This window comes from Centrocercus urophasianus, unplaced genomic scaffold (assembly GCF_019232065.1).
Source record: "Centrocercus urophasianus isolate 14NV4802_14NV808 unplaced genomic scaffold, USGS_Curo_1.0 seq_10, whole genome shotgun sequence".
Taxonomy (NCBI): domain Eukaryota; kingdom Metazoa; phylum Chordata; class Aves; order Galliformes; family Phasianidae; genus Centrocercus; species Centrocercus urophasianus.
In genome coordinates this window covers 100,095,482-100,120,554 of record NW_024884142.1, presented here as the reverse complement: position 1 = coordinate 100,120,554, position 25,073 = coordinate 100,095,482, and the positions used below count along the sequence as shown (strand labels likewise).

The 25,073-nt window shown below is 51.6% G+C and overlaps 1 protein-coding gene across 3 annotated transcripts; it reads left to right on the top strand.

The window, feature by feature from the left end:
* The first annotated feature begins 565 nt into the window (after window positions 1-565).
* MERTK (MER proto-oncogene, tyrosine kinase) lies at window positions 566-24,947 on the top strand. Of its 3 annotated transcripts, none has more exons than XM_042816460.1 (20): window positions 566-619; window positions 3,724-3,869; window positions 7,440-7,812; window positions 8,062-8,162; window positions 8,351-8,524; window positions 10,280-10,366; window positions 11,157-11,272; window positions 14,358-14,541; window positions 14,845-14,996; window positions 17,811-17,961; window positions 18,575-18,728; window positions 20,068-20,153; window positions 20,462-20,557; window positions 20,853-20,933; window positions 21,569-21,661; window positions 21,738-21,856; window positions 22,524-22,633; window positions 22,980-23,139; window positions 23,519-23,655; window positions 24,405-24,947. In XM_042816460.1, the coding sequence occupies exons 1-20, from the start codon at window positions 597-599 to the stop codon at window positions 24,859-24,861; spliced, it is 3,000 nt and encodes a 999-aa protein (XP_042672394.1). In that variant the 5' UTR covers window positions 566-596; the 3' UTR covers window positions 24,862-24,947. The 3 variants fall into 3 exon arrangements, with proteins under 3 accessions (XP_042672394.1, XP_042672386.1, XP_042672401.1); XM_042816452.1 differs by having other exon boundaries at window positions 17,808-17,961; XM_042816467.1 differs by lacking the exons at window positions 566-619; window positions 3,724-3,869 and adding an exon at window positions 4,193-4,271 and having other exon boundaries at window positions 17,808-17,961.
* The last annotated feature ends 126 nt before the right edge of the window (window positions 24,948-25,073 follow it).

Genomic DNA, 25,073 nt, shown 5'->3' with positions numbered 1-25,073 from the left:
GAGCATCACAGGCTTGCAATACTCACAAGGGCTGAGGGCGCTGCAACCCTCACAGCTGCATTTCAGACTACCAGCACTAGGGGTCGGGCGATCAGAATGGCTGCTCTGGGAAGACCGGACGGACTCTGAGAAAGGACTGATGCGCTGATGTACTTCATTCTAGAATCGAGTGTCATCCATGTGTAACCATCTGCTTGGCTCCTAAGTGTCTGCTGTCCTCCTTTGGTTGTGGTGTCACAGCAGAACGTGCAGACATACTGCTTTGGGATGTGCTCAGCTGCCAAAATCTGGCAGGACAATGAGATTATTTCTATTCCTGTAAAGACGAGCTTCGCTGATGAGGTCAGCAGCGTGCTGTTCATCTGCCCATCTTGTGGGTGCTGTAGCACACACACGGCTGTCTGCACCGTGTGGAGCCAGCTGTCTGCAGGGAGCCAGCTCCTCCCGTGGTATTTTCAGCCATTTGGACATTGCACTGTGGTTCCTCTCTTCACCTCTCACCCTAATAATTGCTCACCTAAACAACAGGGTGTTGCTGGCTGCAGATCACAATTAGTAGCTCTCACATATCACCATATCACCACTGCTGCAAAGTCATGCTTTCTCCATTCCTGTCAAGGTAGTGTATCAGAAAGCACTTTTCTTTTCTTTCTTTTTCTTCATAAGAGGGAGAAGCAGTGGAAGCCTTGAAAGCATGTTTGAAATTGTGTGTTTAGCATGTGGTCTGGGGAATGCTTGCTTCAAGTCATGACTAAAGGCATTATTGTTTTCTCAGAAATAAGAAGCAGCCTGCTGGGGAAAGCCAGAATTAGGAGAAGTAAGAATTCACCAAGCTGCAGAGTGCTTGCAAAATGTATTGCAGTTTCTGGTAGAAAGGCAGCTAGAAGAAATAGTGCCCTGGATCTGTAGAGCCAGGGGCCAAATATCTGTGTGAAGACAAATGGGAGTATGAGACGGTGCAATGCTAGCAGCAATTTTGTGGACAAGAAAGAATGCCCCGAGCTCAGAAGTAAGGAAGTTTTAGCCAGTGTTCAACCTTGGGAGATGGCTCTCTGCTTTTGTGAAATGATCTGCAGAACAGGAGAAATTGGCCTAGGAGGAATCAGCTGAGCCAGGGGACAGAACGGGCCAAGTGAGAGATGTAGCATGTGCAGCGTGTCCAAAGAATGCAGCACAAGAAGAAAGGCGTTTTGGCAGCACCACAAAGGGCTCACTTTTCTCTGCAAATCATTTGAGAGCTGTATCTTGTGGCCAGGATGTAACATTTAACACAGGAAAGCCATCTATCTGCCTGGGGCTAACAACACGTTCCTGGAGGAGCCTGCTGTTTAAAAGAACAGGAGACTCTACAACGGGAAGAAAAACACACACAAACAGAAAGCAGAAATAAAGAGATCCGACAAAATGGAAATGAAAATGGGAATACAGACATAGCAAAGGGAAAAAAATCGGAGAGGATAAGGTCCCACAGCCTGATTGCAGTGCCAGTTCTGCTAAGTGCAAGATTTCGTGCGTGTTGCACTGACTCCAAAGTCTCCAGAAAGTCTTGTGAAGAAACAATGTTACTGCTCTGAGAGGGGTCAACGTTGGGCTTCGGTCAGGTACCGCAGCACCAAGAACGCTTGCTGAGATGCTGCTAAGACAAAGCTGAGAGTACTGCAGAGCTGCTGATGCTATCAGAAGGGGATTAGAACTTCTTGTGAAGGCAGGAGAAATCTGTGATGATAGAGATCTTTGTGTTCCCAAACAGGACTCAGCACGCGCGTGTGTGCGTACGCAGGGCTCCAAGGGCACCGGCCATTCCTCAGTGTCAAGGTCTGAAGGGTGGGTGGGTAGGACAACCTTCGTACTGGAGAGCCATTAAAGTGTGAGTCAGGAAGTGCTGTACCCGTGCGGTGCTACCTGCACTCACTCTGCATCCTTTGGTCTGGGAGAGGTGGGTGCTCCCTGCAGCTGTGCCTCAGCTCTGTGCTGAGCCGTGAAGAGCTGAAAGCACAACTGGTTGGGCTGGTTCGGGATGCTGGTGCTTGGGCAGACAAGACAGACAGCCTTTGTTTCCCTCTTTTAAGGTCTGTCCCCCACAGGTTATCGTCTCATTTCGGTCCTCTTGACATCATTTTTTGGGGGGAGGCTGGAAGATATTTCCTGCCAAATCCTGGATGATGCCTGGCCACTGGGCAGTGGGAGCAGGCAATATCTTATGGCTCCGGTCAATCGTGTACTTTGGGACTGTGATACACAGCCCGTTTGCAACTCAGTGTTGAGTTTCCCATTGAAAAGACAAGGGAGGAAATGAAACCATCAAGCTCTCAGGAACAAGTAGATGCATGAATTTCTCCATGTGTGGAGTTGGATAGGGATGTCAGGGCCCGATAGCCAGGCTTCCCTTGGGGAGGAAAGAATGTTTGCTGTGCTGAACGCTGAAGAGCGGTGCTGTGGAAGAGACTGAGAATGGTGGTAGAGGGGGCAATGTGGAAACCGTGTGTCACCAACCCGAGGGCAAAGTGGTCAGACTCTGTGCCAAGCATAAAATCATAGAATCACAGAATGGCTGGGGTTGCATCACCTTCAAGAATACCTAACTCCAACCCCCTGCCCAGGGCTGGCTGCCACCCATCGGGCACTGGAAGTGTGAGTATCTGGCTGCTTCCAGAGCTTTCCTGTTGCCAGCTGGGGGTGAGAGTTCCTCTGGTTTCTCCTCACCCTATTGTCTTCTTCCCCCTCTATGCACCAGCCTCTTCTTCACACTGTGCTGTGCCCAAAAGAACTGTGACAAACCCTGTTGAATTGGAGACTCACGTATACCAGCTCTGAGCAGAAACTCAGCCACCATAGCAAAATGACCCAAATTAAGGGATTATAAATAGCTACTCAAATCCTCTTTCTCCATCCACATTGTGGTTGGTTTTTTTCTTCCCTATCTTAAAAAATCATAGAACAGCCTGGGTTGTAAAGGAGCACAGTGCTCATCCAGTTCCAACCCCCTGCTATATGCAGGTCACCAACCAGCAGCCCAGGCTGCCCAGAGCCACATCCAGCCTGGCCTTGAATGCCTGCAGGGATGGGGCATCCACAGCCTCCTTGGGCAACCTTCCTCCTTGCCCCATGCTAGCGGGGTCAACTACATGCTGCCATCCTGATGCAAAAAGCTTTTTCCACTCCCATAAAGGCCCATAAAGGCCAGAGCCCCCCTTCAAGCACTTTGTTTTCAAAAAATTGCAAAGCCAGCAGCAACGGGGAATGGAGCCAGATGAAAATGCACCCGTGTGACAAAGGCTGACCCTGAACAACCGGCTTGTGCTGTGATTCCAGAGAGCAAAGAGAGGGCAAAATGCCTGCTCCTGGGCCCGTGGGTGACAGTGGGAGCTGCACAGAAGCAGCCACCCTTAGGCATGGCAGGAGATGCCAAGCCTTCCTGTAGCAGCTTCAGCATGTTTTGCTTCTCCCCTTTAACCCGGGCCTCCAGCGACACGCGCCCTTCCGTAGCTGCTGATCACTTCAAGATGTCAGGAGCTGCTCTGGAGCACAAGAGGCAGCGAAGGGGGAATTCAATCCCTGTCACCAGGGCCTGGGAACGCACAGGGAATAAGCAGCTTTGCAAGTCAAAGCTGGTCTGGAAGTGATTTATTCTTTTTGTTTTGGTTTGTTTTTTTTCCACACTAAATTTCAGATTTTTTTTTTTCTTCCCAACTGAATTTCATATGGTTCTTTTCTTTCTAACAGCCCGAGAAAGGCACAGCCCATCCCAGCTCCCATCAGGAGGCAGCCACAAGGAGAAATAAGTTGTTTTGCTGTGTCTCCTTGCTGCACACCCGCACCCAGTGCCATCAGCAGAGCTCTGCACGGCTTTGGGAAGACCGCAGGCAATTGTGAGAAAGCTACACTTGTTACGTGAGCATTAGGCACGGGGAGCAGAAAGCAGAGAAACACACGGAGTTCAGGGGGGTGGCCCGTTCCCAAAGCCCAGCCCCTTGCGTTGGGCTGCTCTCAAAGCCCTGTTTGAGTTGGTGCACACGTGTGTCCCCTCGTCACCCCGCTGACCACCCCCCATATCTCTTCGTTACACATCAACACCTCGTCCCTCGGGGTACCGCAGCCTGGCGCTGTCCCCGCCCCGTGCCGAGGCGGGAGGCGTGCCGTGCCGTGCCGTGCCGCTCTGCGGAGCGGATCCGGTGCTCGGTGCGGGGCCGGGATGGGCGGCGTGCGCTGCGCGCTGCTGTGCGCTCTGCTTTGCGCGCTGCCCCCGCCGCGCTGCGGGGCCGCTGAATTCGGTGAGTCCGGGCCGGGGTTGCGGGCGGGAGCTGCGGGCAGCGGTGTCTCCGTCGGCCCTCCCGGTGGGCGACGGGACCCCGCTGTTTTTTTAGGGGAGGGAAGTGATTTGCCGTGCTGGATTTGCCGATGGGATGTGCCCCCGAGTTGTGCCGGCCGAGATGGCTGCGTTCGTGGCACCGGCACGCTGTTTGTGGAGCTTGGGTTACCTGGAAAATTGCGATGCAAAGAGACGTGGTCTGGGGGCTCAAAAGCAAAGCGTGGCTGCCTCGTGTCCATCCGGCAGGGTCGGATGGTGGTGGGGTCGGTGGGAAGATGTGCTTCTCAGCTGGGATGGTAGTCAGATCGGTTTGTTTTGAGTTCACACCGTGGGCTGAGGGAGCCTGCAGTACCGCAAACCCACCGCTGTTTTCGGATTCAAACTGCAGTCCTGGAATGTGTCACACAAAAGGTGTGTGAAGCCCAGGGTGCCTTCAAAAGCCAGGTGTGGCCTCAGGGCACATTCATCTCGGACAGCTCTGGTGGGCAGGATGGAGGCAGCAGTCCCAAGAGGTGCTCCCCATCCTTCCTCAGGTCAGGCTCTGTGCTGCATGACTGTGAGGATTCACTTCAACAGGTGCCCAGGCAGAAAGCAGTTGTCAGCAGGTGCATTATTTCTGCTAATACAGGAGTACTGACATAAGGCATTCGGGGGCAGACCTGTGCATTTTCTAATGCTTTCTTTTACTGGGATCGCAGTAGGACAACTTATGACTCCCCCATGGGGCGTGCAACTCCTCATTTATTGTTTTCATCTGTAATAAAGCATCGTGCCTCTTTCAGCAGGCAGACTTTCTGCTTAGGCTCCCTTCTCCAGGCTAGCAGCAGAGGAGGCATGCTGAGCATCATCACTGCTCTGCCACCTGCTTGCTTGCTTATCCTGGCCCTGGGGTCTGAGCTTTGCTAGTGCTGGAGTTTTGCTGCCAGTCCAGGTATGTTGAATGAGCAGCGTCGTGCTCGCACATGGAATTTCTTCCTTGCCAGCTTATGCTGCTGCAGAGCAGTGGGCACCTTGCGGGTACCTGGGACACCCATGCACATCCACTCCCAACTCTGGGGCTCTGGCTTCTGGGGCCAGCCTGAAGTAAGCAGCCCCGACCACGGATGAGTCCTCGGGGACAGCCACACCCCAAACAGCTGGGGATGGAGGGGTGCTCGAAAGGGAGCTCTTCATTCAACAAATTCCTGTTGTCAGCATGAGTCAAAGAGGAAAATATTTCATTCCTGGGCCAGCAAATACCTCTTTCCACTTCATCAGCGCAGAAACTGAGGCTGAGATCCCCTTTGCTTTCCAAAGTTTGCCTCGAAGGGGAACGCAGAGGGAGAGCTGGTGATAGCCAGAAACTGAGCCGGCCCCGTGGGGACAGTGTGAGCAGTCCCAGTGCCACCATGCTGGCTGTGCCCCGCAGTGGGGCAGGATCATGGCTGCTCCCATCAGGCGCCCGCCTTTCCTTCATTCAGCCATCCTGCTGGGGTCAGTCCTGCTGGGAAGGGAATGCCTCCAACCCGGCTGACCTCTGCCAGGAGAAGGGGAGGGGTTCTCTGTGTTGCTTGCTTGTTTGTTCCTTGCTTGTTTGCTTTCCTCCAGTCTTTTGGGGGGTTATCTGGCCACTGCAGAGCCGCTCACCTGGCTGCTGTGAGTAAATCTCACTGCGTTTAGCTGCAGTCACGTGGAGGACTTTGTTTGTGTTGAGATGGTGGAGATTAGGAAGCGTGTTTAAAAAGCTTAGAGTCTTTTTTGTTTTTATTTTTTCCCCTGAAAGGGAAACCCATTGTTTTGTGTGTCAGTCAGGGAGAGCCTTTCTCTTCCCCATGTCCAGCTTTAAAACTCCTCTCGAGTTCCTGTCTAGAAGCACCATTTCTCAGGGGTTAAAAATAGCGAGCAACTTAGCAAAGGAGCACATCCAGCCTCAAAATTAGGCTGTGTTTCTTGGCTCTGTGCACAGAACGCCAGGCTTGTGCTCCATTTCTTACGATAGTGATGACGTATCTTTAAAAACCTGGAGTTGTTTGATGTTTCAGGACTCAGACCTGCCCCAAAACAAACACAGCTGAACTCGGGTTGAGCAAAAAGATCGTGTTTTCTGCTCACAGCGTTGCTTTTGCTTTTTTTGTTTTTACACTGCGAATAGCTTTTTTGGAAGAGGGAAATTAATGGAGGTTTAACTCCTGTCTGGCACAGTGCCCTCACTTGCAGCAAGGGAGATTTATTGATGTGCTCGGGATTTCTGTATGCCTCCAGAAGCTAAGAAATTAAAGCACCTATTTGCAGGGTATTCTCCAGATCTTCTCTCTTCGGAATATATGCTTTTCTTTTGGGGGAATGGCTGTCCATGGAGCTGCTCCTCGTCTTGTTTGTGGCTGTGTGGAATGCACGAGGAAGGAGGCGGAGGGCACAGCTCAATGACTGTGTGTGTTAAGTGGCATGTAGGTGGGGGAAAGAAACCCACAGAGAGAGCTGGCAAAGTGTCTTCTGTTGGAAAAACGTCTGCAGAAGGGCAGTGTGGTGGGAGAACGAGGCTGCATAGCGGGCAGCTCCTACACACTGTCTGAAGGCAAGTCTCCATCAGTGCAGTTATTTCCCCCCAGCAGCTGGGTGAGGGCAGCTCCCAGCAGCAGCAGCCTGGCTGGCTCAGCCTGCCTTTTCCAGAGGGGCAGCCGCAAAGCTGGGTGGTTTTGTACCCCAGAGCACTGTGCTTGCTGTGCACTGCCCATCCCCTGCGCCCAGCTCACCCCACGCTGGGGACAGAGCTGCTTCAGGAGCAGAAAGCCTAAAACCAGCCCATGCAAATCCTCCGCGGGGACTCCTTCCCAGCTGGAAACGCCTGAGATGAGGCCCCTGAAAGGGGTTTTCTGAGTCCCAAATTCCTCCTGCCCGACTCCAGTCCCCAGGGCGTGATCCAGCATAAACAGCTCCCGCCTCTCCCCTGCCATGAGAAAAGCACAGTCCGGGACTTTCTGGTTTGCTTAAAGGTGCTTTTAGAGGAGCCGCTTGTACACGTTCAGTCCTGGGACAGCCCCCAGCTCCCTGGTTCCTCCCTGAAGCTCCTACATGAGGTGTCTTGGAGGCTTTGAATCTTTTGGGAAAGTTTCTGGGTGACAAGTGACAAACCTGAGGTCTCGTCTTGCAGGTGATGCTGGCGGACATGGAGGCCTGAGGTCCCTCTCTGCAGGAGCCCTGCTGGCAAGGCCTCTGTGGCCAAGGCATCACCGCCCCAAACGAGGCCTCGCCAGTGGCCACTGGCCTCCCCAGAGCTCAAAGCCTTCCGCCACCTCCCTGGGACAGCTGAAATTTAACCCCACCGTGGGGCACGTTGTGATAAATGAGCTCAAGGATGTCACATTTAACTGCTCCATCAAAGTACCTCAGCTGCTGCTCCGGCCAGACTCCCCCAGCATTTCCCTGTGGAAGGATGGCAGGGAGCTGCACACTCTGGACCGCATCGCCACCAGCCACTTTGAGATCCCTGATGAAGAGGAGGTAGCCATGACCTCCACATTCAGGTAACCGGTGCTGTCCTTCTGCAGGAGGGATGTCCCCAGTATGGCTCCTGGGGAGGGATGGCTGCCCTGCAGCCGACAGGAGTGAGCTCCCTAGCCCTCAAAGGCAGGCTCTGCACACACATCATCTGTTAGCCATGGGCACTGGGCTTACTGATGCTGATTTCAACCCACCTCCCACCTATCTGTGTTCTGTGTGCAGGGCATCTCTCCCCATCACAGCCCTCACAACCTCACCCTTCTCTCTTGTAGCATCCGGGCTGCTCAGCGCTCGGATAACGGCTCCTATGTCTGCAAACTCAACATCTCTGGCACTGAGATTGCATCCGATCCCATCTTGGTACAGCTGGAAGGTGAGCTGGAGATGAGTAAGGCTAGAGGTGTCTGACAAGCTGCCATGTCTGCCACAGACATCCAGGGAGGCTGGATGGAAGGGATTGGTTGGCAAAGCCAAGCCCGAGTGAAACAGTGTGGGGTTGTTGTTGGAGAAGTGCTGCTGAGCTCTCTGAATCTTTTGTTTCTCTCCTTTGCATATGTGCAGGGCTCCCACACTTCATTCAACAGCCTGAGAAGCTGAATGTCACCAAGAACAGCCCTTTCAACCTCACGTGCCAAGCTGTGGGTCCGCCAGAGCCTGTGGAAATCTACTGGTTTCGTAACAATGTCCAACTCAACGTGAAGCCCTACATCTCCCCATCAGTTCTGACTGTGCCAGGTGAGCCCAGCAGGAACCTGGGGAAGCAGACATGAGCATTTCTGTGAGTGCTGGGTATCTTGGCTGCCCACAAGGTTTAGCTCTTAAGGACTCACAACCCTGAATTTAGATCTGAGCCCTGCAGTGCATGCGGGGTGTGCTGCTGAGAGTAGCCCTACTGCTGTAGGTAACCTTGTTGCTGTTGGCCTCCAGCACGCTCTGCTCTTGTGGGCTGATCCCCTCTTAGTGTTTCTGAAGGACCTGGAAATTGTCCCTGCTAAACATCTCCCTGCCAACCTGCTGAAGCATAGGGAGAAAAGTCCTCTGTGATACAAAACCCAGCGTAGTTATACTGTAGAGGCAAAAGAGAGGAAGGATTTCTTGATTTGCTCACGCAAAGGAGGCCACTAGCTAATTAACAGCCACGCTGTAACTGACTTGTCTTGGCATCCAAAGGCAGACTTTAAAAGGCAGTGAAAGCCGGAAGAAGTGACTCATTCCTCTTGGAATGAATCCGGTTGGCCCAAGTTAGGTTGGGATTATTTTGGACAGTTCCCTTTGGGTCCAGAAGCCGTGTCACACTGCCACAGGTGCCACTTGGTAAGGCCAGGACACTGCAGCGAGTCCTTCACGTTGCATTTCACTAAAATGAGAGAGGCATTTCATTAAAATCGTTCCCAGTAAGGATGGTTTTAAGCTTCCAAGAAACAGGCTTTAGGTAAAGCACTGTGTGCTGATGCTGCTGGATTTGGCATCCAAACGTCTTCTACTCATCCATAGGCTTGGATTAGTTAGGTTCCTTCTACTTGTACAACTACAGGAGGCTGTTTTCCTTCCAGTGGAGAGGAAAAGGCTGTAAAAGCAAGGCTTGGACAGTACCCAAAAAGCACTGGGATGTGTTGATACAATAGAACAGGCTGGTACATCGTTCCCTGTCCTCATTTCCATCCAAGGATGGCCGCACCCTCCTTCTTTGCAGCCAACCTCCCAACCAACTGCTGCACATCCAGGTGGATGAGCTGCAAAGGCAGACGACTTTCGCCGCGCCTTCGTGCAGATCTCTGCAGTCTGCCGAGCTAAATTAAAAATGCTGGGGATGCTGCACACAGCTTCAACCACTCGGGGAAGGCAGCAAACAATGTGCTCCCAGGCACCTGTGCCACCATGTGCACAGCAGGGACAGCTCAGCACTTGTCTCAGGCAGACATGAGACAAAAGTTCTGGGTGCTGTTGCTCGCTGGTCAACTTGCAGAGGCCATGCTAACAGCCAGAGGAAACCAGCAGCACTCTGCATTTGGGTATTTCCAGCAGACCCCGAAAGAAGTCTTTCTTCATTATCAGCTGGGAGATTTGAGCAGTCTTTGGAAAGTAGTCATCTGATTCAAGCCATGGTGGTGGGCTCTTCTGCTTTCTGTCTTTCCCTTTTTGAACACAAAACAAGTGCTTACTCAAGAGGTTGTGCAACGATGCCGTAGAAACACACAGTCCTGTCCTGTGCGCTGGTGCTGGCTGCATGCACGTGCTCGTGGTGTGGAAGGTGGTGAGAAGGTCTGCACGGGTCACCCTCGGCCAGCCAGCTGCCAGCCAGAGGGACAAAAAGTGGTGGAAGAGTTTTTTCTGTGTTGCTGGAGGAAAATAAGGCGACATTAAAACAAAGGAAGCCACGATCTTTTTTTTTTTTTTTTTTTTTTTTTTGTGAGCAACAGGTGGAAAGTTGCTATGATTTGGGCATTTTGCAGAGGTGCAGCAAACAGGTCCTTGGTTTTTCCCCTGCAGGTCTCAACGAAACAGCACTTTTCAGTTGTGAGGCTCACAACAGCAAAGGGCTGACTGCTTCCAACCCTGGGCGGGTCAACGTGAAAGGTAAGTGGGACCATGGTGTTACCTTTACTTGTTGAGTACATCTGTCCATCAGGAGCTGCCTGAACCTCCACACTTCCCAGCACTAGTTCAACACTACCTGGTGGTGGGGTTTTTGGGACTTGCACATTTATTTTTTCCTGTTTGAAAATGATATTTAAAATCAAGCAGGTTGCAGGTAGTAGCACAGTCATCCAGAGCTGTTTGGTCATTTGGAGCAAGGGTAGCTCCAGTGTTGCAGCCGTGGGAGGAAACACCAAAAAGCACATTTGAAAGCAGAACTGTCAGACCCAGAGTAGGTTTCTGAAGGGTTGTATCCTTCTTTTCCTTCCTTCACAACCAGGGCAGCATTTACAGTTTTCCATAGGAAATGGTGTTAATTCTTGACATTCCTAATGGGAACCACTCTGGTAATGCAAGGAAGGTGTTCCCCAAAATGTCATTGCCTCTAAGCAACGCAGAGCGTTGTTTCAGCTCACAGAGTGCTGTCAAAACAGAGATTTTCTACTTCCCTGCCAGTGGTCTAAAATATCTACAGTGCACTGATGCAGGATACTGCTGCAGCTCTAACCAGGACAGCTCCTGGGCTTCTTGCACAGTTGAAGCCTCAGGAGCTGCATGGGGGAAGCCAGCCAGGCCATGTCTGTGCTAAGGCCTAAACCTACTGAGCTTGTACTAGGCATATGGGCTGCTGTGCCCCTACCAGTACAGTCCCACTGCCTGCCCTGAGCTAGGCAGAGCTTCCCATAGCTCTCCAGCACAAGAGCTGACTGTGCTTGGCTTTGCCTTACAGGAATACCATCTGCACCAAAAACCGTGCATGTCCTGAAGAGAATGGCCCACAGCATTGTGATCTCCTGGGTGCCAGGCTTTGATGCGTTCTCTGCCTTGAACAGCTGCAGTGTGAAGGTAAGTTTGTGGCCCCTGCCTCTACAACCTGGATGCTCAAAGGCAGGGAAAAATCAAAGTTCTTTGGCATGAACCACATGGACTTGACCAAGCTATTGGTTTGGGCAAAGTGAGCTGGATTTTCCCAGTAGTTTTGAAAGGGAAAGTGCAAAGTCAAGAAGTCAAACCTGAGTAGTAGAGTCCCTAGGTGCTGGTAACCTGGCAGCTGGAGCACCACTACGGTGGACAACAGGCTTCAAAAGGAGCTGTGCTGGGCCTGGTGTGGTCTGCTCACAGAGTGTGGCTTTGCTCTGCCTGCTGCCAGGAGAAAGTTCACTGAAAGGCTTCCTGCAGAGAAATTGAATGGGAAAAGGGCTGTGCTGGGTGGCACCACCCAGACAGCTGTTTGGGTGGGCAGAGGAAACAGGATGCAAATGCTGGTCCTCAAGTTGTGAGTCATGAGGGGGGAAGATCATCTCATTTCACTTGAAATACATAGAACAGACAACTTAGGAGGGAAACAGGAACCTCCAAATTGAGGTTTAGATCTCTCAGTCGAGATAGTCAGGTTGTCAGGTCTCTTCGTAGAGAGATGCCCAGAGAGATGATGCTCTTTGGGAGGTTTCCTACATCCTGAATTGCTACTAGCACGTGCTTGTCCCCACTTTTACCTTCTGATCAAACACTTCCCAGATGTGGTCTTCCCCCTGGAGTTTGGAGATGGAGGCTCCTCTCAGCTCTCCACTCCTGACACCTTCTGAGTACTGGGGAGGAGCTGAGGGTCGTCAGTCTCCTGGACAAGCTAGTGAAGCCATCTTCATGGATTCATGGAGCCCTGCAAATAGCTTCTGCCCGCTGTCCTTCTTTGTCATTGCAGAGTCTCATTGTCCCATTGCTTGCTCTCTTCTGGATGCATTTTTTGCAGTGGTTAATCTGTACCCTGGTTCAGGCAGTACATAGCCTGTCCTGGGATGAGGAGCAGCCACTGCCAGCAGAAATCCTACGCAGACTGAACTCAGCATATTGTGGCACCCAAGACTTCCGCATTTACAAACCCTCTCATTAGCCTTCATGTACTCATTAACCTTCGTGTACTCATTAGCCTTCATGTCAGGGCAATCCTCCTTCGGCTCTTGCACCGAAGGTCCCATCTCTCTCAGAGCATTAAAAATTAGGTGGCTTTAAGTAGATCGTGTCAACTCTCACTGGTAGGAAGTGAAAATGCTCAGAAGCCTGAGTGGCAGCGGTGACAGCAGAGCCCCAGCTCCCAGCTTGCTCCAGTGCCCTCCCATAACCCTCAGGCAGCTCCCACGAGTCAGCGCTGTGTTTGCGCCCATGGCTGAGCGAAAGGCTGTGCAGAGTGAAGAACCAGAGGACAGACTGTTTCCTCCCTTTTCCTCTCAGCCTATTTCTACGTGACGTGTCCTCTGACCTCTCAGGAGACAGAGGATGTGGGAAGGCAGGTAAAAGTGAAAGGAGTTACCGAGGGGAAAGGTACCTGAGCTAATATTAGCGCCGTGTCCACCGCCGCATTCCGAATGGAGCTCAGGAAGTGGGGTGGAGAGCCAAGGAATTTCCTATGACTTCATGTTCATGGTCTGTCAGTAGGAAATAGCCTTTCAATTTGGAAAACAAGACATGATTTCTGGCAAAAACACAGCCGTGACTAAGCCTTTTTTCTCCTGTCTCCTTTGATAATCCTCTTGCTTGGGTAGCGTGGCCTATCAACCACATAGATCATTTTTGAGCATCCTGGTGCTTAAAGCAGGAGCTGTTCTTATCATATCTGGTGAGTTCAAGCTGTTAGTTTGTAAAAAACATGTTTTTAAAATAAACACCTTAGTCTGATAGACTCTTTCCAGAGGAAAAGTATGGTTGTCTTCTGAGTTATCCACACTGCTCATGCCAGTGTCTCTCATTCTCATTCTTCCCTCTTCTGCCCACCACCTAGTGAGAGACTGCTCTTGTGGGGCTTGCTGTGTTCCGAGAACTTTGCTGACATGCATGGAAAGCAAAACAGAAGAGGTGATGCTGAGCAAGCACGTGGCTCTCACGCCTGATCAGAGCAGAAGCTCAATGTCCCAGCCCTGCATCTGGGGTCGGATCAGCAAGTTAGCACCACCAGCTGCAGTGGAAACAGGTCCTGGAATATGATGAGATGCTTTTCCCCAACGTGAGCAGTCATTCCAGCCTTTTAGGGAGTTTTTTCAGCCCTGATACACTGGAAAAAAAGTTTATCTTTGTCCAAAAATCATGACTTGCTCCTAATGCATTGAATTCATTCATTCAGTTCAGTGATCATAGAATCACAGAATGGCTTGGGTTGAAAGGCACCCAAAAGGCCACTCAGTCCCAATCCCCTGCCGTGGACTGGCTGCCTTCCACCACCTCAGGCTGCCCAGGGTGCCATCCAACCTGGCCTTGGGCATCTCCAGGGCTGGGGCACCCACAGCTCTCTGGGCAACCTTCTCTGGGTAATGATGGAGTGTAGTGTGGACTGTGATTGGTCCTTCTAGAGGGTTCATGAGAGGGAAGACTGTGCTAACACAGTGAGCTCCCTGATGGGGAGAGAGCCTCTAGATCTTTCCCGGCACAGATTGCATCTAGACCTTCATCCTTAATACTCCTGGCTGCCTGGTTCCCCATCGATTTGACTGATGCTCCCCTGGGGCTGTGTGCATTCTTGTCTCCCACAAAGTCTGATAAGTTCTGTGAATAATGATGTGCTGAATGCAAACAGACTTCATTTTGTTTGTTTGAAACTCACTGCCTGGTAATTTAATAGGGTGCTCCTTTTGCTTCCAGTTGCAAGAAATAGCAAAACATCCTGCCCTCCCTTTGCTTTCCACATATTCACACATATCTGCCATGTCAAGCTGCATCTCTTTCTTCTCCACATGCATTTGAGACCCAGCGCTGGGTTCTGAGGATGGCCTGCTGTCAGCTTTCTGCTTGGGAGGGATGAAGCCCTGGTGTTGTTTTGATGGAGGACAGAAAGGGAGGCAGGGCTCTGGATCCTGTTTGCAGATGTAAAATCCTGCTGTGCCTCTCAGCCTGCAGGTTGTTGCTGACTAATCCCTGATTCTGGACTGATTTTTCCATTAAGGTCAAGGAAGCCGTTCCACGAAGCAATGTCTCATTTCTGCTCTTTAACACGTCGGTGCCTCCCCACGTGTATCACATCCAGCAGCTGTGGCCCATGGCAGATTATAACATCAGTGTTTCTTGCAAGAATGAAGTCGGTTGGTCGGCATTTAGCCCCTGGATAACAGCCAGTACCATGGAAGGAGGTAGGAAATGAGTCGCTAGTGCTGAGAAAGGTTTCCCTGCTTAAGGCTCACTGCTGTGCTCTGTGCAGGACTGCCTGGATGAGTTGCTGCTTCAGAGAGATGGCTGTTTAGGGTTGGGATATCTTGATTGGAGAAGGGAAATGTACCCACATGCGATCACCTGCTGGAAATACTAAAGGCAATTGAAGATAGTGGATGCTGTCTGCTCGAGCTGCAGCTCGTTTTCAGCCCACCTGCCACGTCCCTCAGGGATGCACACATCCCCCTGCCTCCCCTCCCCTTATTTCTCTTTGACTCCTGCAGCTCCAACTAGCCAGCCGCTGAATGTCACAGTGTCACTCAACGAATCCAGCTCCTTCCTGGAAATCCGATGGGTGAAGCCACCCCTTGAGAGGACACAGGGGGAGCTGCAGGGATATCACATCTGGCACACGTGGCAGGACTCCAAGGGGCTGGTAAGTCACCAGGGGGCTGGGGGAGAGTTTGATAGACAACCCATAGCACTGAGTTGTTATGCTCTGGGAGCGTGTTAGGGCAGGGGACCTGTCCACAGCACATGAAGTCATTTGGCACAGCATTGCTTGCCTCCTCCAGGCCTTGGGACATCTTAGGTACTGGGCAAAACAGCGTGAGAGATGGAGGATGGGATTCCATCCAAGTTCTGCTTGTGGCCAGGGAGCCTAAGGATAATTGCATGGATGTATCCAGCCGTCCCCTCTGCGCTGTGGTTTGGTCTTCCTCTGTCCCAGGCAAAAAGCACAGAGAGGCACTGGCGACCTAAACTTTGTGTGGAAAAAGTGACTCATGCTCTTTTTTTGTAAGATGCTGCATTTTCTGTTCTCCTTTTATGCTTCTGAAAAAGAGCATGTATAGATCCAGGCTGAATGAAGTCAAGGAAACAATATTATGGTCTTGTGACTAGCATGGAAAAAAAATGCTGACACATTTGTCATCTCTTAAGCAGTAAGTGAAAAACAGGCTGTGCCCTTAAGCTCTGGGAAACTTATTATTATTTTTTTAAATAAAATTCCCAAGTTAAATGCTTTCTGCTCAGGACCCTGATCCATTACTGTTCTCATTCACGCTGGCTTTCAGGAGGCTAAAAACCCCACTAGTGGGGAATGAGTTCAGATGGGAAGTAGGAAGCTCTGCTAGGCAGTTATCTTCCAGACAACCTTGGCTTTGCAGATCAAAAGGTGCTCAGTGCTGCTTTGTTTTATCAGCTTACAGGCTTTCTGAAAGGCAAAAATGCCTGTGAAGATGCCCAGAGGCAGCAAACCAAGGGCAGGGGCCAGCATTTGTTATCCTAAGGGCTGGGGATGGCAGTTGGCTGTGCCACATCCCTCACAGAGCATCCTTGGGCTGGCTGTGGAGCTGGGTGCCCTCATGAGCTGCTTGCAGTCTGTCTGCTGGAGCTGATGGACAGACAGACCGAAGCACAGGAGCAATGTGATTGTTGCCATTTGCCAAAAATAAGTGGAAAAGCTTTTGTTTTCCAGGCATAAAGCCTCTGAATTTGGGCTCTGGAGAGGCTGAATGTTAAATGCTAGATATCCCCAGCTTCTTTTCTCCTTCCTGTGCTAGTGGCCCCACAGAGCACAAGTGCTGTGAAGAATCCTGCCCTTCTCACATCAGGCTTCCCCCAAATAACCATCAGTTTGAAAGTCCTGGCACCAGAACTGCGGTGGGATTGTGGATTTCTGTGTCAGCAGGGCCACCTGCAGGCCTCTTTTTCTCCACAATCAGTTAAAAAAAAAAAGCCAAACAATTTTTAAAACTTCAAAAAGTTCTGGTTTTATTTTTAAACCAGCGATTCTTGTTTGACCCAGGGCTGCAGGAGCTGAGACACGAAGGAATTCCTCAGCTACCACAAGACTCATAAAAATCATTGAATTTGGCAGTTCTGTCCTGACAGAAGGGCTGTCTGCTTTGAAAATGTTCTCATACTCTCCACGAGCCGTTTGATATCTGTTCGGCTCTGTCCTCAAGTGACACAGCAGGGCTGTGGGAGATGTTAAAGGATCCCAGAGCAGTTTGAGGCTGGCGGTGGGAAAATGACCTCGTGTGCATTTCCACTGATGGATGCCATGAAAGCAAAGTGGTTGGAAAAGAGATGTTCCTCAGGGCAGTGCCTTCTGCTAGTGCCTGCGGAGCTCTGCCTGCTCTTGTCTGTGTTTCACATCAATTTCGGTGGCCTTTTTTGTGAACAGAAATCAGTTCTGATTTCCTTCTTGTCCGCCCTGCTGCCATTTTCGCTTGAAGTTGAGAGCAGCAGCACAGAGCCAGGCTCTGCCTCTTCCAGCAGCCTGCCAGATGTTTTGCACATCACAGGGCAGTTGCTTTGCAGCTGGCAGCCAGCGAGAAGCAGCAGCAGGCACTTTCTCAGCTGCTTGGCTGAGTCACAAGAAGATCAGGAAACAACAGGGAATTTGCAAGAAAAGATCACTTGTGTTTTTATCAAGGAAAAAAAAAAAAACAAACTTTGCCATGAAACACATTGACAATCTCTAATGTCACCGGGCAAGGAAACACACTTTTCAAGCTGGAAATATGATTAGCATGAAACCGGAAGATATCTGTCCTAAGACTTACTCTCTGTGGCCGGGCACTGGAAGGATGAAGCTGAGAGCACTGCAGTAGAAAGGCAGAGGGGCTGTGCCATGCGAGGGAGTGGTGGTGGCTCAGGGGCTCGTGGGACTGCCTGGCACAAGGCTCACAGAGCTCGGGTGGCACCACGGGGCCATGGCCACCTGCCAGGCACAGAACAGAGCCCGTGCTGTCCCTGGGTGCGTCACATCCCCACGCTGTGTGGGACAGAGCTGCAGCATTGCTGTGGCCCTTGTGCCAGCTCCTGGCAATCAGGAGCACAGCCTCAGGCAGGGGCAGTGTTACTCACGCTGGAGAAGAGCAGGCTGATGTTTAGAACACCTTTATGGGCGTGGAATGGGGCTGATGGCTGTAGAAGTGAGAGGAGAAAGGTGTTTCAGACCCTGATGTGTGCAGTGCCTTTCCTCCTCCCTTGCAGGATGGCTTTCTTGCCTCTTTTCTGGCTCTGCTGCTTCAGTTGATAAGCAAAGACTGAAGCAGGAAACAACGCTCAGGTCCTTTTCAGGTCTATTATTCTCCATAAATAGCTTGCTGCTCCTGCTGTATTTCCTCTGGGCTTCCAGCAGCAAAGCCATGCAGTTGTATAATGAATTCAGCAAACCTCTGGCTTTCACTGTTGCTGTCAGCCCCATCCCATGCCTGTCTTCTCTTGTCTCCAGCAGAACGTCTCCTCGGAAGCCCAGCATAATGCCACCGTGGCCATCCTGCCTGTGGTGGCCACCAATGCCACCTGCTCAGTGCGTGTGGCTGCTGTCACCAAGGGAGGCGTGGGGCCCTTCAGCAGCCCGGTGGAAGTCTTTGTTCCTGCCAGTGGTAAGGAGATTCCTGTCTCTGCGGGTGGGAGATGCTGTGGAAGCTCACAGTGTACGCTTTCCTTGACTGGTGGTTTGCACAGATCTGGTCAGAGTTCCCTGCTACCATCATCACATTCTGTCAATGCCAGATGCTGTCCCCATTGGCCAGGCTATCTGAATGCAGCACCAGGAAATTCATAGAGTTATTAAGGTTGGAAAAGACCTCTAAGATCATTTAGGTCATCCACCAAGCCACCCCCACTGTGCCCATTGTCCTACAGTGCCACATCCCCACGGCTCTGGGACTCCTCCAGGTGACCCCAGCGCTCTCTGGGCAGCTGTGTCAGTGCAGAATCACTTCTGGAGAAGGAATTGTTCCTAGCAGCCAACCCGAACCTCCCCTGGCACAACGTGAGGCCATCCCCTCTCGTCCTATGGCCGTTCCCTGCCAGCAGAGGCCGACCCCGCCTCACACAGCCTCCTTTCGGGTCGTTGCAGAGCCATAGGTCTGCCCTGAGCCTCCTCTTCACCAGACTGAATAGGGATTGGTTTCTGAGCCACTGGGATATCCTCCTCTGCTTTCCATGGGCTGATTCTCTTTCACCGGCTCTGCTAACATGATGTTTCCTTAGGGTTAATAACCTCAGCTCCCTCTTCAACGCCGGCATCTGGGAACACGGACTCCTTTGTAGTAGCACTGGGCTTCATCTGTGGTACGGTTGCTGTTGGGCTGATCCTCTGCTTGTCTGTAGTGATCCAGAAAAGATGCATGGAAACAAAGTATGGGTAAGCCAAAGGGAGAGCAGCTGATGGTGGTGCTCTGAGCTGGGCAGGTGGCAGGCGTGGGGGGAAGGACAGGCAGGGGAGCTTTTTCCCCCCCTGGATCCAGGGAGAAGGCTTCTGCCTCTTTCAGCATTGTCATTTCCCATTTTTATGCCAGTGAGAGGCACAGGGGAACTAAGTGTGATTTTACCACAGCAACAGTACTTCCCCTTCCTTTCTTAGCTCAGCAGTGCACCTTTTACTTAATTATTCCTATTTTTAAAGGGAAGTAAACTCGGGCAATTCAGTATGGGAGGTGACCTTGGCATTTTGACGCAGTGGAGAGAGAACAAAGATGTATGATATCCTGTGTCCTGGGGCCTGGAGAAACCCCTCCTGCCTCGTCACGCACTGAACCTGTCTTGGTCCAAGGGCTGAGTGCAGCATCAGTGTCGGCAGGGCAGAGACCACTGGACCACACTTAGTGACATTTTTAGTAGCATGGACAAAGGGCTGTTATCTACTACAGCAAGCCAGCACTGCTCACTCACCCTTGTGACTTTCTGAGTGGCATTTAAGTGCCCTGTCCTATTATTTGTGCTAAATAATTGTGGTGTTACCAGCTTGTCTTACAAGTGGCATCATTGGATGCCAAATGGGAAAATGCTATAATCCACTCCTTTGGAAATGCATAACTTCAGTAAGGGAGTTTATTGAGCTGGCAGTGAATGACGTCTGCTTTGGTTCCCCACGGCATCACCTCAATCTCAGTCTGAAAAATGGGTCTGTAAGAATCTCTAACTGACGTAACATTATGGGGATCTCTGTATCCTTGCAGTTTTTGTTTCCCTGAGCTGGGCCTCTGCCCTGCTCCACAGAGGCAGCACAGCATCTCCCAGCAGCATGCCCACCATCATTCTGGGGCTGTGACGTACGCCTCCCATGACTTCTTTTTGGCTAAAGGATTGTGGTGACTAAAGGAGCTACATGCTGATGTGGAGCATTGATATGCTCAAGCTGCACATCGTGCAGAGGAGGTCGCTGTAGGAAGTGGGTAGTATTGCTACCAGCCCAGACTGCTGTGAGACTAGGAAATGAGTATCCCATTTCCTCCCCAGAATACCTCTGTGACTCACTCCTTTGTAGATCAGCCTTGTTTATCAAGTAGATGTTTTGATCGGACGTTATAGGCAATGGCAATGATCCAGTGAGAGGGAAATGAAAAGGATCAGAGCAAATTGTGCATTTCCTCCTTTGCTGCTGATCTCATGGGTAGCTCTGTGGTCACCCGTGCCTGCAGCTGTGGTTCTCTGAGCAGAGGGAAAACAGCTGAAGTGACCTCGCACACTTTCTATCCCACCAGGAATGCCTTCAGCAGAAATGATTCAGAGCTGGTGGTGAACTACACAGCCAAGAAGTCCTACTGCCGGAGAGCCATCGAACTGACATGTGAGTGTTCTTCTCATCCCTCTGCAACGAGGTGACAGGATAGCAACAGGGCAAGCCATGGGCCCGATTCTTCCAGTTCTTCACATGTCTGCCAAGCTGGGTTTCCTCACCTGGTTGCCTGTGAAATTCTAAGGCTCTGTCTCTAGCTGGATGGCCCACGGGCATTAAGGGAAGCTCAGATGCTACAAAACTATGAAACCTTGCCTCTCGGTCAGCTCTCTCTGTACCATGGCACACCCTGATGCTGTAAATGGTAGGCCTGCAACTGAAGTCTTCTGGGTCTGAACTCCTCTTCCCCTCTCTTGCAGTGGGTAGCCTGGGTGTCAGCAGCGAGCTCCAGCAGAAGCTGCAGGATGTCGTCATTGACAGAAATGCCCTCAGCCTGGGGAAAGTCCTGGGAGAGGGTGAGTGATGGTGCTGCAGGGGCTGGGGGTGGGTATGTGGCTGGACTGATGGAGCAGGGACTGCTGCTGATGTTCACATCATCGCCTGGCCCCTGGATGGCAGAGCGTCAGGCTGGGAATTTGGACCCCTAAATTCATGTCTTTGTCCTGCCATGAGAATGCAAACATCCCCCTCTGCCTTTTGGAGACAAGGTCTCTGTCTTAGAGCACTTCAGATCTTTGAGAAGACAGCGATGTCCCGACAGGCAGTCTGTAGAGGTGTGGGTAAAGTGCTTGCTTCTTTCCCATGGCGCAGGGGAGTTCGGGTCAGTGATGGAGGGGCGTCTCAGCCAGCCAGAAGGCACCCCACAGAAGGTGGCTGTCAAGACCATGAAGTGTAAGTAACCCTGGCCTTGCAGAACCTGCTGCTGTTTGGCACAGCAGGTACTGGTGCTCCCTAAACCCCTCTCTGGGGCTCTCTCTATATCCTGGAACTGTTCTGTAGGGATGCTGGTCTCTGCCACTGCTCCTGGTCCTAGCCAGAGAGATGCAGCTGTGGCAGGAGATCTGCTGAGCAGATGCTGGGCAGCAGAAGGGAAAGCGTGGTGGATATGGGGAAAGGTGTGTGGGTTGTCTCGTGCCTTTTTCCAAATGGTGACCAAAGCCCTGCTGGGAAGGGCACTCCTCTTACAGCCAGTTTTGTCTTGAGGAACTGGGAAAGGACAGGACTTGTCTCTGGCCAGATTAGAGACCCCAGGCTTTTTGGGGATGCTCATATCTAATCCTATGTGCTGTGGCCTCTGTCCAGCCTGACCCATTGCAAACTGCATGAGCGGGGTGGGACTCTTCCCTGCTTCCATATGCTGCATAACCCAATGCTGGTGCAAACCTCTGGTGTGACGTCTCTGTCATATTGGTGGCCCCTTACCCTTTGCCCACACAAGAACTCTGCTGTAAAGGGATGTGGCAGCAGTGATTAAAGTGTTAAAGCTCTCAAGGCCTTAAATTTCCTGTTTTTCCTTTGCTTCCCAGTGGATAACTTTTCCCATAGAGAGATAGAAGAGTTCCTCAGTGAAGCAGCGTGCATGAAGGACTTTGACCACCCCAATGTCATCAAGCTCCTAGGTATGGGGTCCCCAGGTTGGGCTGGGAGTGGGACCATACTCAAGTCCCACGTGTGAGCTGTGTCCGTGTGTTCCAGGCGTGTGCATCGAGCTGAGCTCTCAGCAGATCCCCAAGCCCATGGTGGTTCTCCCCTTCATGAAATACGGTGACCTGCACAGCTTCCTGCTTCGCTCCCGGCTGGAGATGGCCCCCCAGGTAATGAAGGCGGGCAGCAAAGGGTCCTATGCCTGCAAAGAGCAAGGGGTGACTGTAACTCTTTTAGGGACACCGGGCAAAACCTGCCTTTGGTTTTGGGGAACTGCAGGAGGACTTGATTGTAGTCCTGCCGCCTGCTTTGTTGGTGCTGGCAGTGGGATCTGGCTCTACACAAGCCTGTGGGATTCGTGCTTTCCTGAGTCATAGTCACCTTGCTCCACACCACGACCCACAGTCCTTTCCTACAGAGCTACTTTCTAGCCTGTAATATGTGATGTTAAGGCAGCCGGTGGGAACAGCCACAAGGAAGCAATATCTAGTTGAAGGCTGCATTCAGAAGTTGTGAAAGGAGGAAGCAGAGGTGCAAAGGGTATGCATGATGTCTGGTTTGCCAGGATGGACTGTTCTGGCCTGCATGACAGCCTGGCAGACAGCGCTTGGTTTTGTTTCTGAAACAGCTGTCCCAGCATCTGCAGCTTCTGCAGGTTTCTGATTCAATAAATCTCATGGTCTGAGGCTGTCACCCTTGGTGGCCACTGCTGTGGGCTCCTTGTGCTCTCTGAGACTAACAGAACGGCTGTCAGGCAGCTGGCCTGAGCAGGTCTGGTCAGACCAAACGTGCCTCCCAAAGCACTCAGACCCTCTGACCCACATCCTCCCTCCTCAGTTTGTGCCCCTGCAGACTCTGGTGAAGTTCATGGTGGATATTGCCCTGGGGATGGAGTACCTGAGCAGTCGGCAGTTTCTTCACAGGGATTTGGCGGCTCGGAACTGCATGTGAGTTTGCTTTCCTTCTGTTTTGGCCTGACAAGGTGAAAAGTAGTGGAAGTCCCATGGCTTTATAGTGCTAGGAATGAGTACAGAGTGGGTTTCCTTAAGTAAAACCTCCCTTGGAGTCTCCTGGGGAGACATAGCAAGGAGACCAATCTCAGAACTGGAGTCCAGAATTTGGCACGTCTAACTTTTCTTTCTCATCATTTCTTGAGCTGTGGAAAGAAGAGGCAGTCGTACACAGTGTTTCAAGAGCCAGCCTGATGAAGGCATGATCACCAGTCATTACGCATCTGTCAGGAAAGCAGGCTTTGCCTCCCCAGGGCTCTCTGACCCCGTTTGTACCTGGCAGGTTACGGGACGACATGACGGTGTGCGTGGCAGACTTTGGGTTGTCCAAGAAGATCTACAGCGGTGATTACTATCGTCAGGGCCGAATAGCAAAAATGCCAGTGAAGTGGATTGCGATAGAGTCCCTGGCTGACCGTGTCTACACCACCAAGAGCGATGTGGTAGGTACACATGGCTGGGCAGCCAGGAAGCAGGAGCCAAGAACAAGAAAGTGATCCCTGAGTCGAGTCCTCCGCAGCTGTGGCACTTTGTAGGGGTTGTTCTCTTGTACCTTGCAAGTGCAAAAGCCAGTCAGTAACAGGCCATGCTGACCTTTCGTTGCCTGCCCAGCATCCTGGAATAAGTTTACTGAGTGGGCTGCTTGCCTGTCGTATGGCATTTCTTATCATTTCCAATTTTGGGGAAGGCAGGACTGAAGATACAACTATTAGCATTGTGCGAGAGCCCAGTGGATGCTAGGAAGTGACCTTTCCCCATGAAAAGACTCATTCATTCCTCCTGGAAATGTCCTTGCAGCACGCTTTCCCTTTGTTATCACAGTGGGCTTTTGGCGTTACCATGTGGGAGATAGCCACCAGAGGGATGACTCCGTACCCAGGGGTGCAGAACCACGAGATTTATGAGTATCTATTCCACGGGCAGCGGCTCAAAAAGCCTGAGAACTGCTTAGATGAACTGTGAGTATTACACCACTATGCCCAGGCTGCAAAAAACCTCCTATGTCCCCGCTCCAACTGTCCCCAGACACTGAATTCAAATAAAAATATCAAAGACAGAACTTTTTTTCCTTGTAGGGTTGACAGGCAGGGAGCTCACACACACAGGTTAGCTCTGAGAAGAGAGCTGGCCAGAAGAGTGGTGTGGGTGAAATTTTAAGTGAGCATGTCTCATGTAAAAAAAAAAAAAACAAAACAGCTCCAAATCTTTAATGTTCTGTTAATCTCATGAGTTTTAATACGAGCCAGATCCCATGGCAGAGTATGACCCAGCATCTTCTTAACTCCAGGCAAGGTGTCTCCAAAAATATCCCCACAGAAGGCAGTGTGTTGGTGGGGTTCATGCCAAAGGCTGATGATGGGCTGCCTGCAGCAGGCGGCATGGGGGGGTGAGAAGTGCCAGAGGCCACCTTGCTGGGTCCTGCAGAGGTGACAGCAGTGCCCTCTGCAGTTTGTGGTGAAGGAGTCAAAGTTTTTGTTGCTGTTACTTCATTTTTAAGACTGTTTTGCCATAAAGGCCATGCCTAGGGCTGCTGCACTCCTTTCTCAACAAAACAGCTAAAGTGGGGGAGCGGGTTTTGCTTTGTTTTAATGCCAAGTGACTCGGGACTCACCCAGTTTCCAAGCAGGGAATCAGAGCACGTACATCTCGAAGCCCAACAGTCAGCAACATCCTCCACGACAGCTGCATTTCCTCTCCTCATTCCCAGGTACGATATCATGTCCTCCTGCTGGAGGGCTGAACCTGCTGACCGACCCACGTTCTCGCAGCTGAAAGTTCATCTGGAGAAGCTTTTGGAAAGCCTTCCTGCCCTGAGGGGGTCCGGGGACGTCATCTACGTCAACACCAGCCTGCCAGAGGAGAGCCCCGACTCCACCCAGGATTCGGGCTTCCCCCAAGCGGACTCTGACTTGGACACCGGGGACATTGCTGAGCCCTGCTGCTCCCACATGGAGGCAGCGCTGGTGGCAGTGGATATCCACGACGGGGGCTCGAGGTACGTCCTTGAGAGCGAGGGCAGCCCCACGGAGGAGGCTTACGTCCCACTGCTGCCCCACGAGGGCTTGGCGTGGACCGAGGCCAGCACCTTGCCTGTTGGCAGCTCGCTTGCAGCTCAGCTGCCCTGTGCTGATGGCTGCCTGGAGGACTCTGAAGTGCTGCTGTGAATGGAGCCTGCGCGAAGCAGGGTGTGAATCGGGACAGAGAGATTTTATTTTAATAAACAGTCTTATTTCTTCTTGCATTATTTTCATACTGGAGTCCGGCCCTTCCTGGAGGAGACCACAAGGTGGTTAAATGCTCTAAGGATGTTTGATGTACTGGGAGGCTTTGGGTCCTGGCTCACAGAGCAGCCTCAGTCCCCCTGAGTGTAACAGCT

Coding starts and splice junctions, on each gene's coding strand:
- MERTK (XM_042816452.1), top strand. CDS start 597: ATGCTTTCTCCATTCCTGTCAAG. Junction 14,542..14,844: donor AGCCAGTACCATGGAAGGAG/GTAGGAAATGAG, acceptor TGACTCCTGCAG/CTCCAACTAGCCAGCCGCTG. Junction 20,558..20,852: donor GGGGAAAGTCCTGGGAGAGG/GTGAGTGATGGT, acceptor CCCATGGCGCAG/GGGAGTTCGGGTCAGTGATG.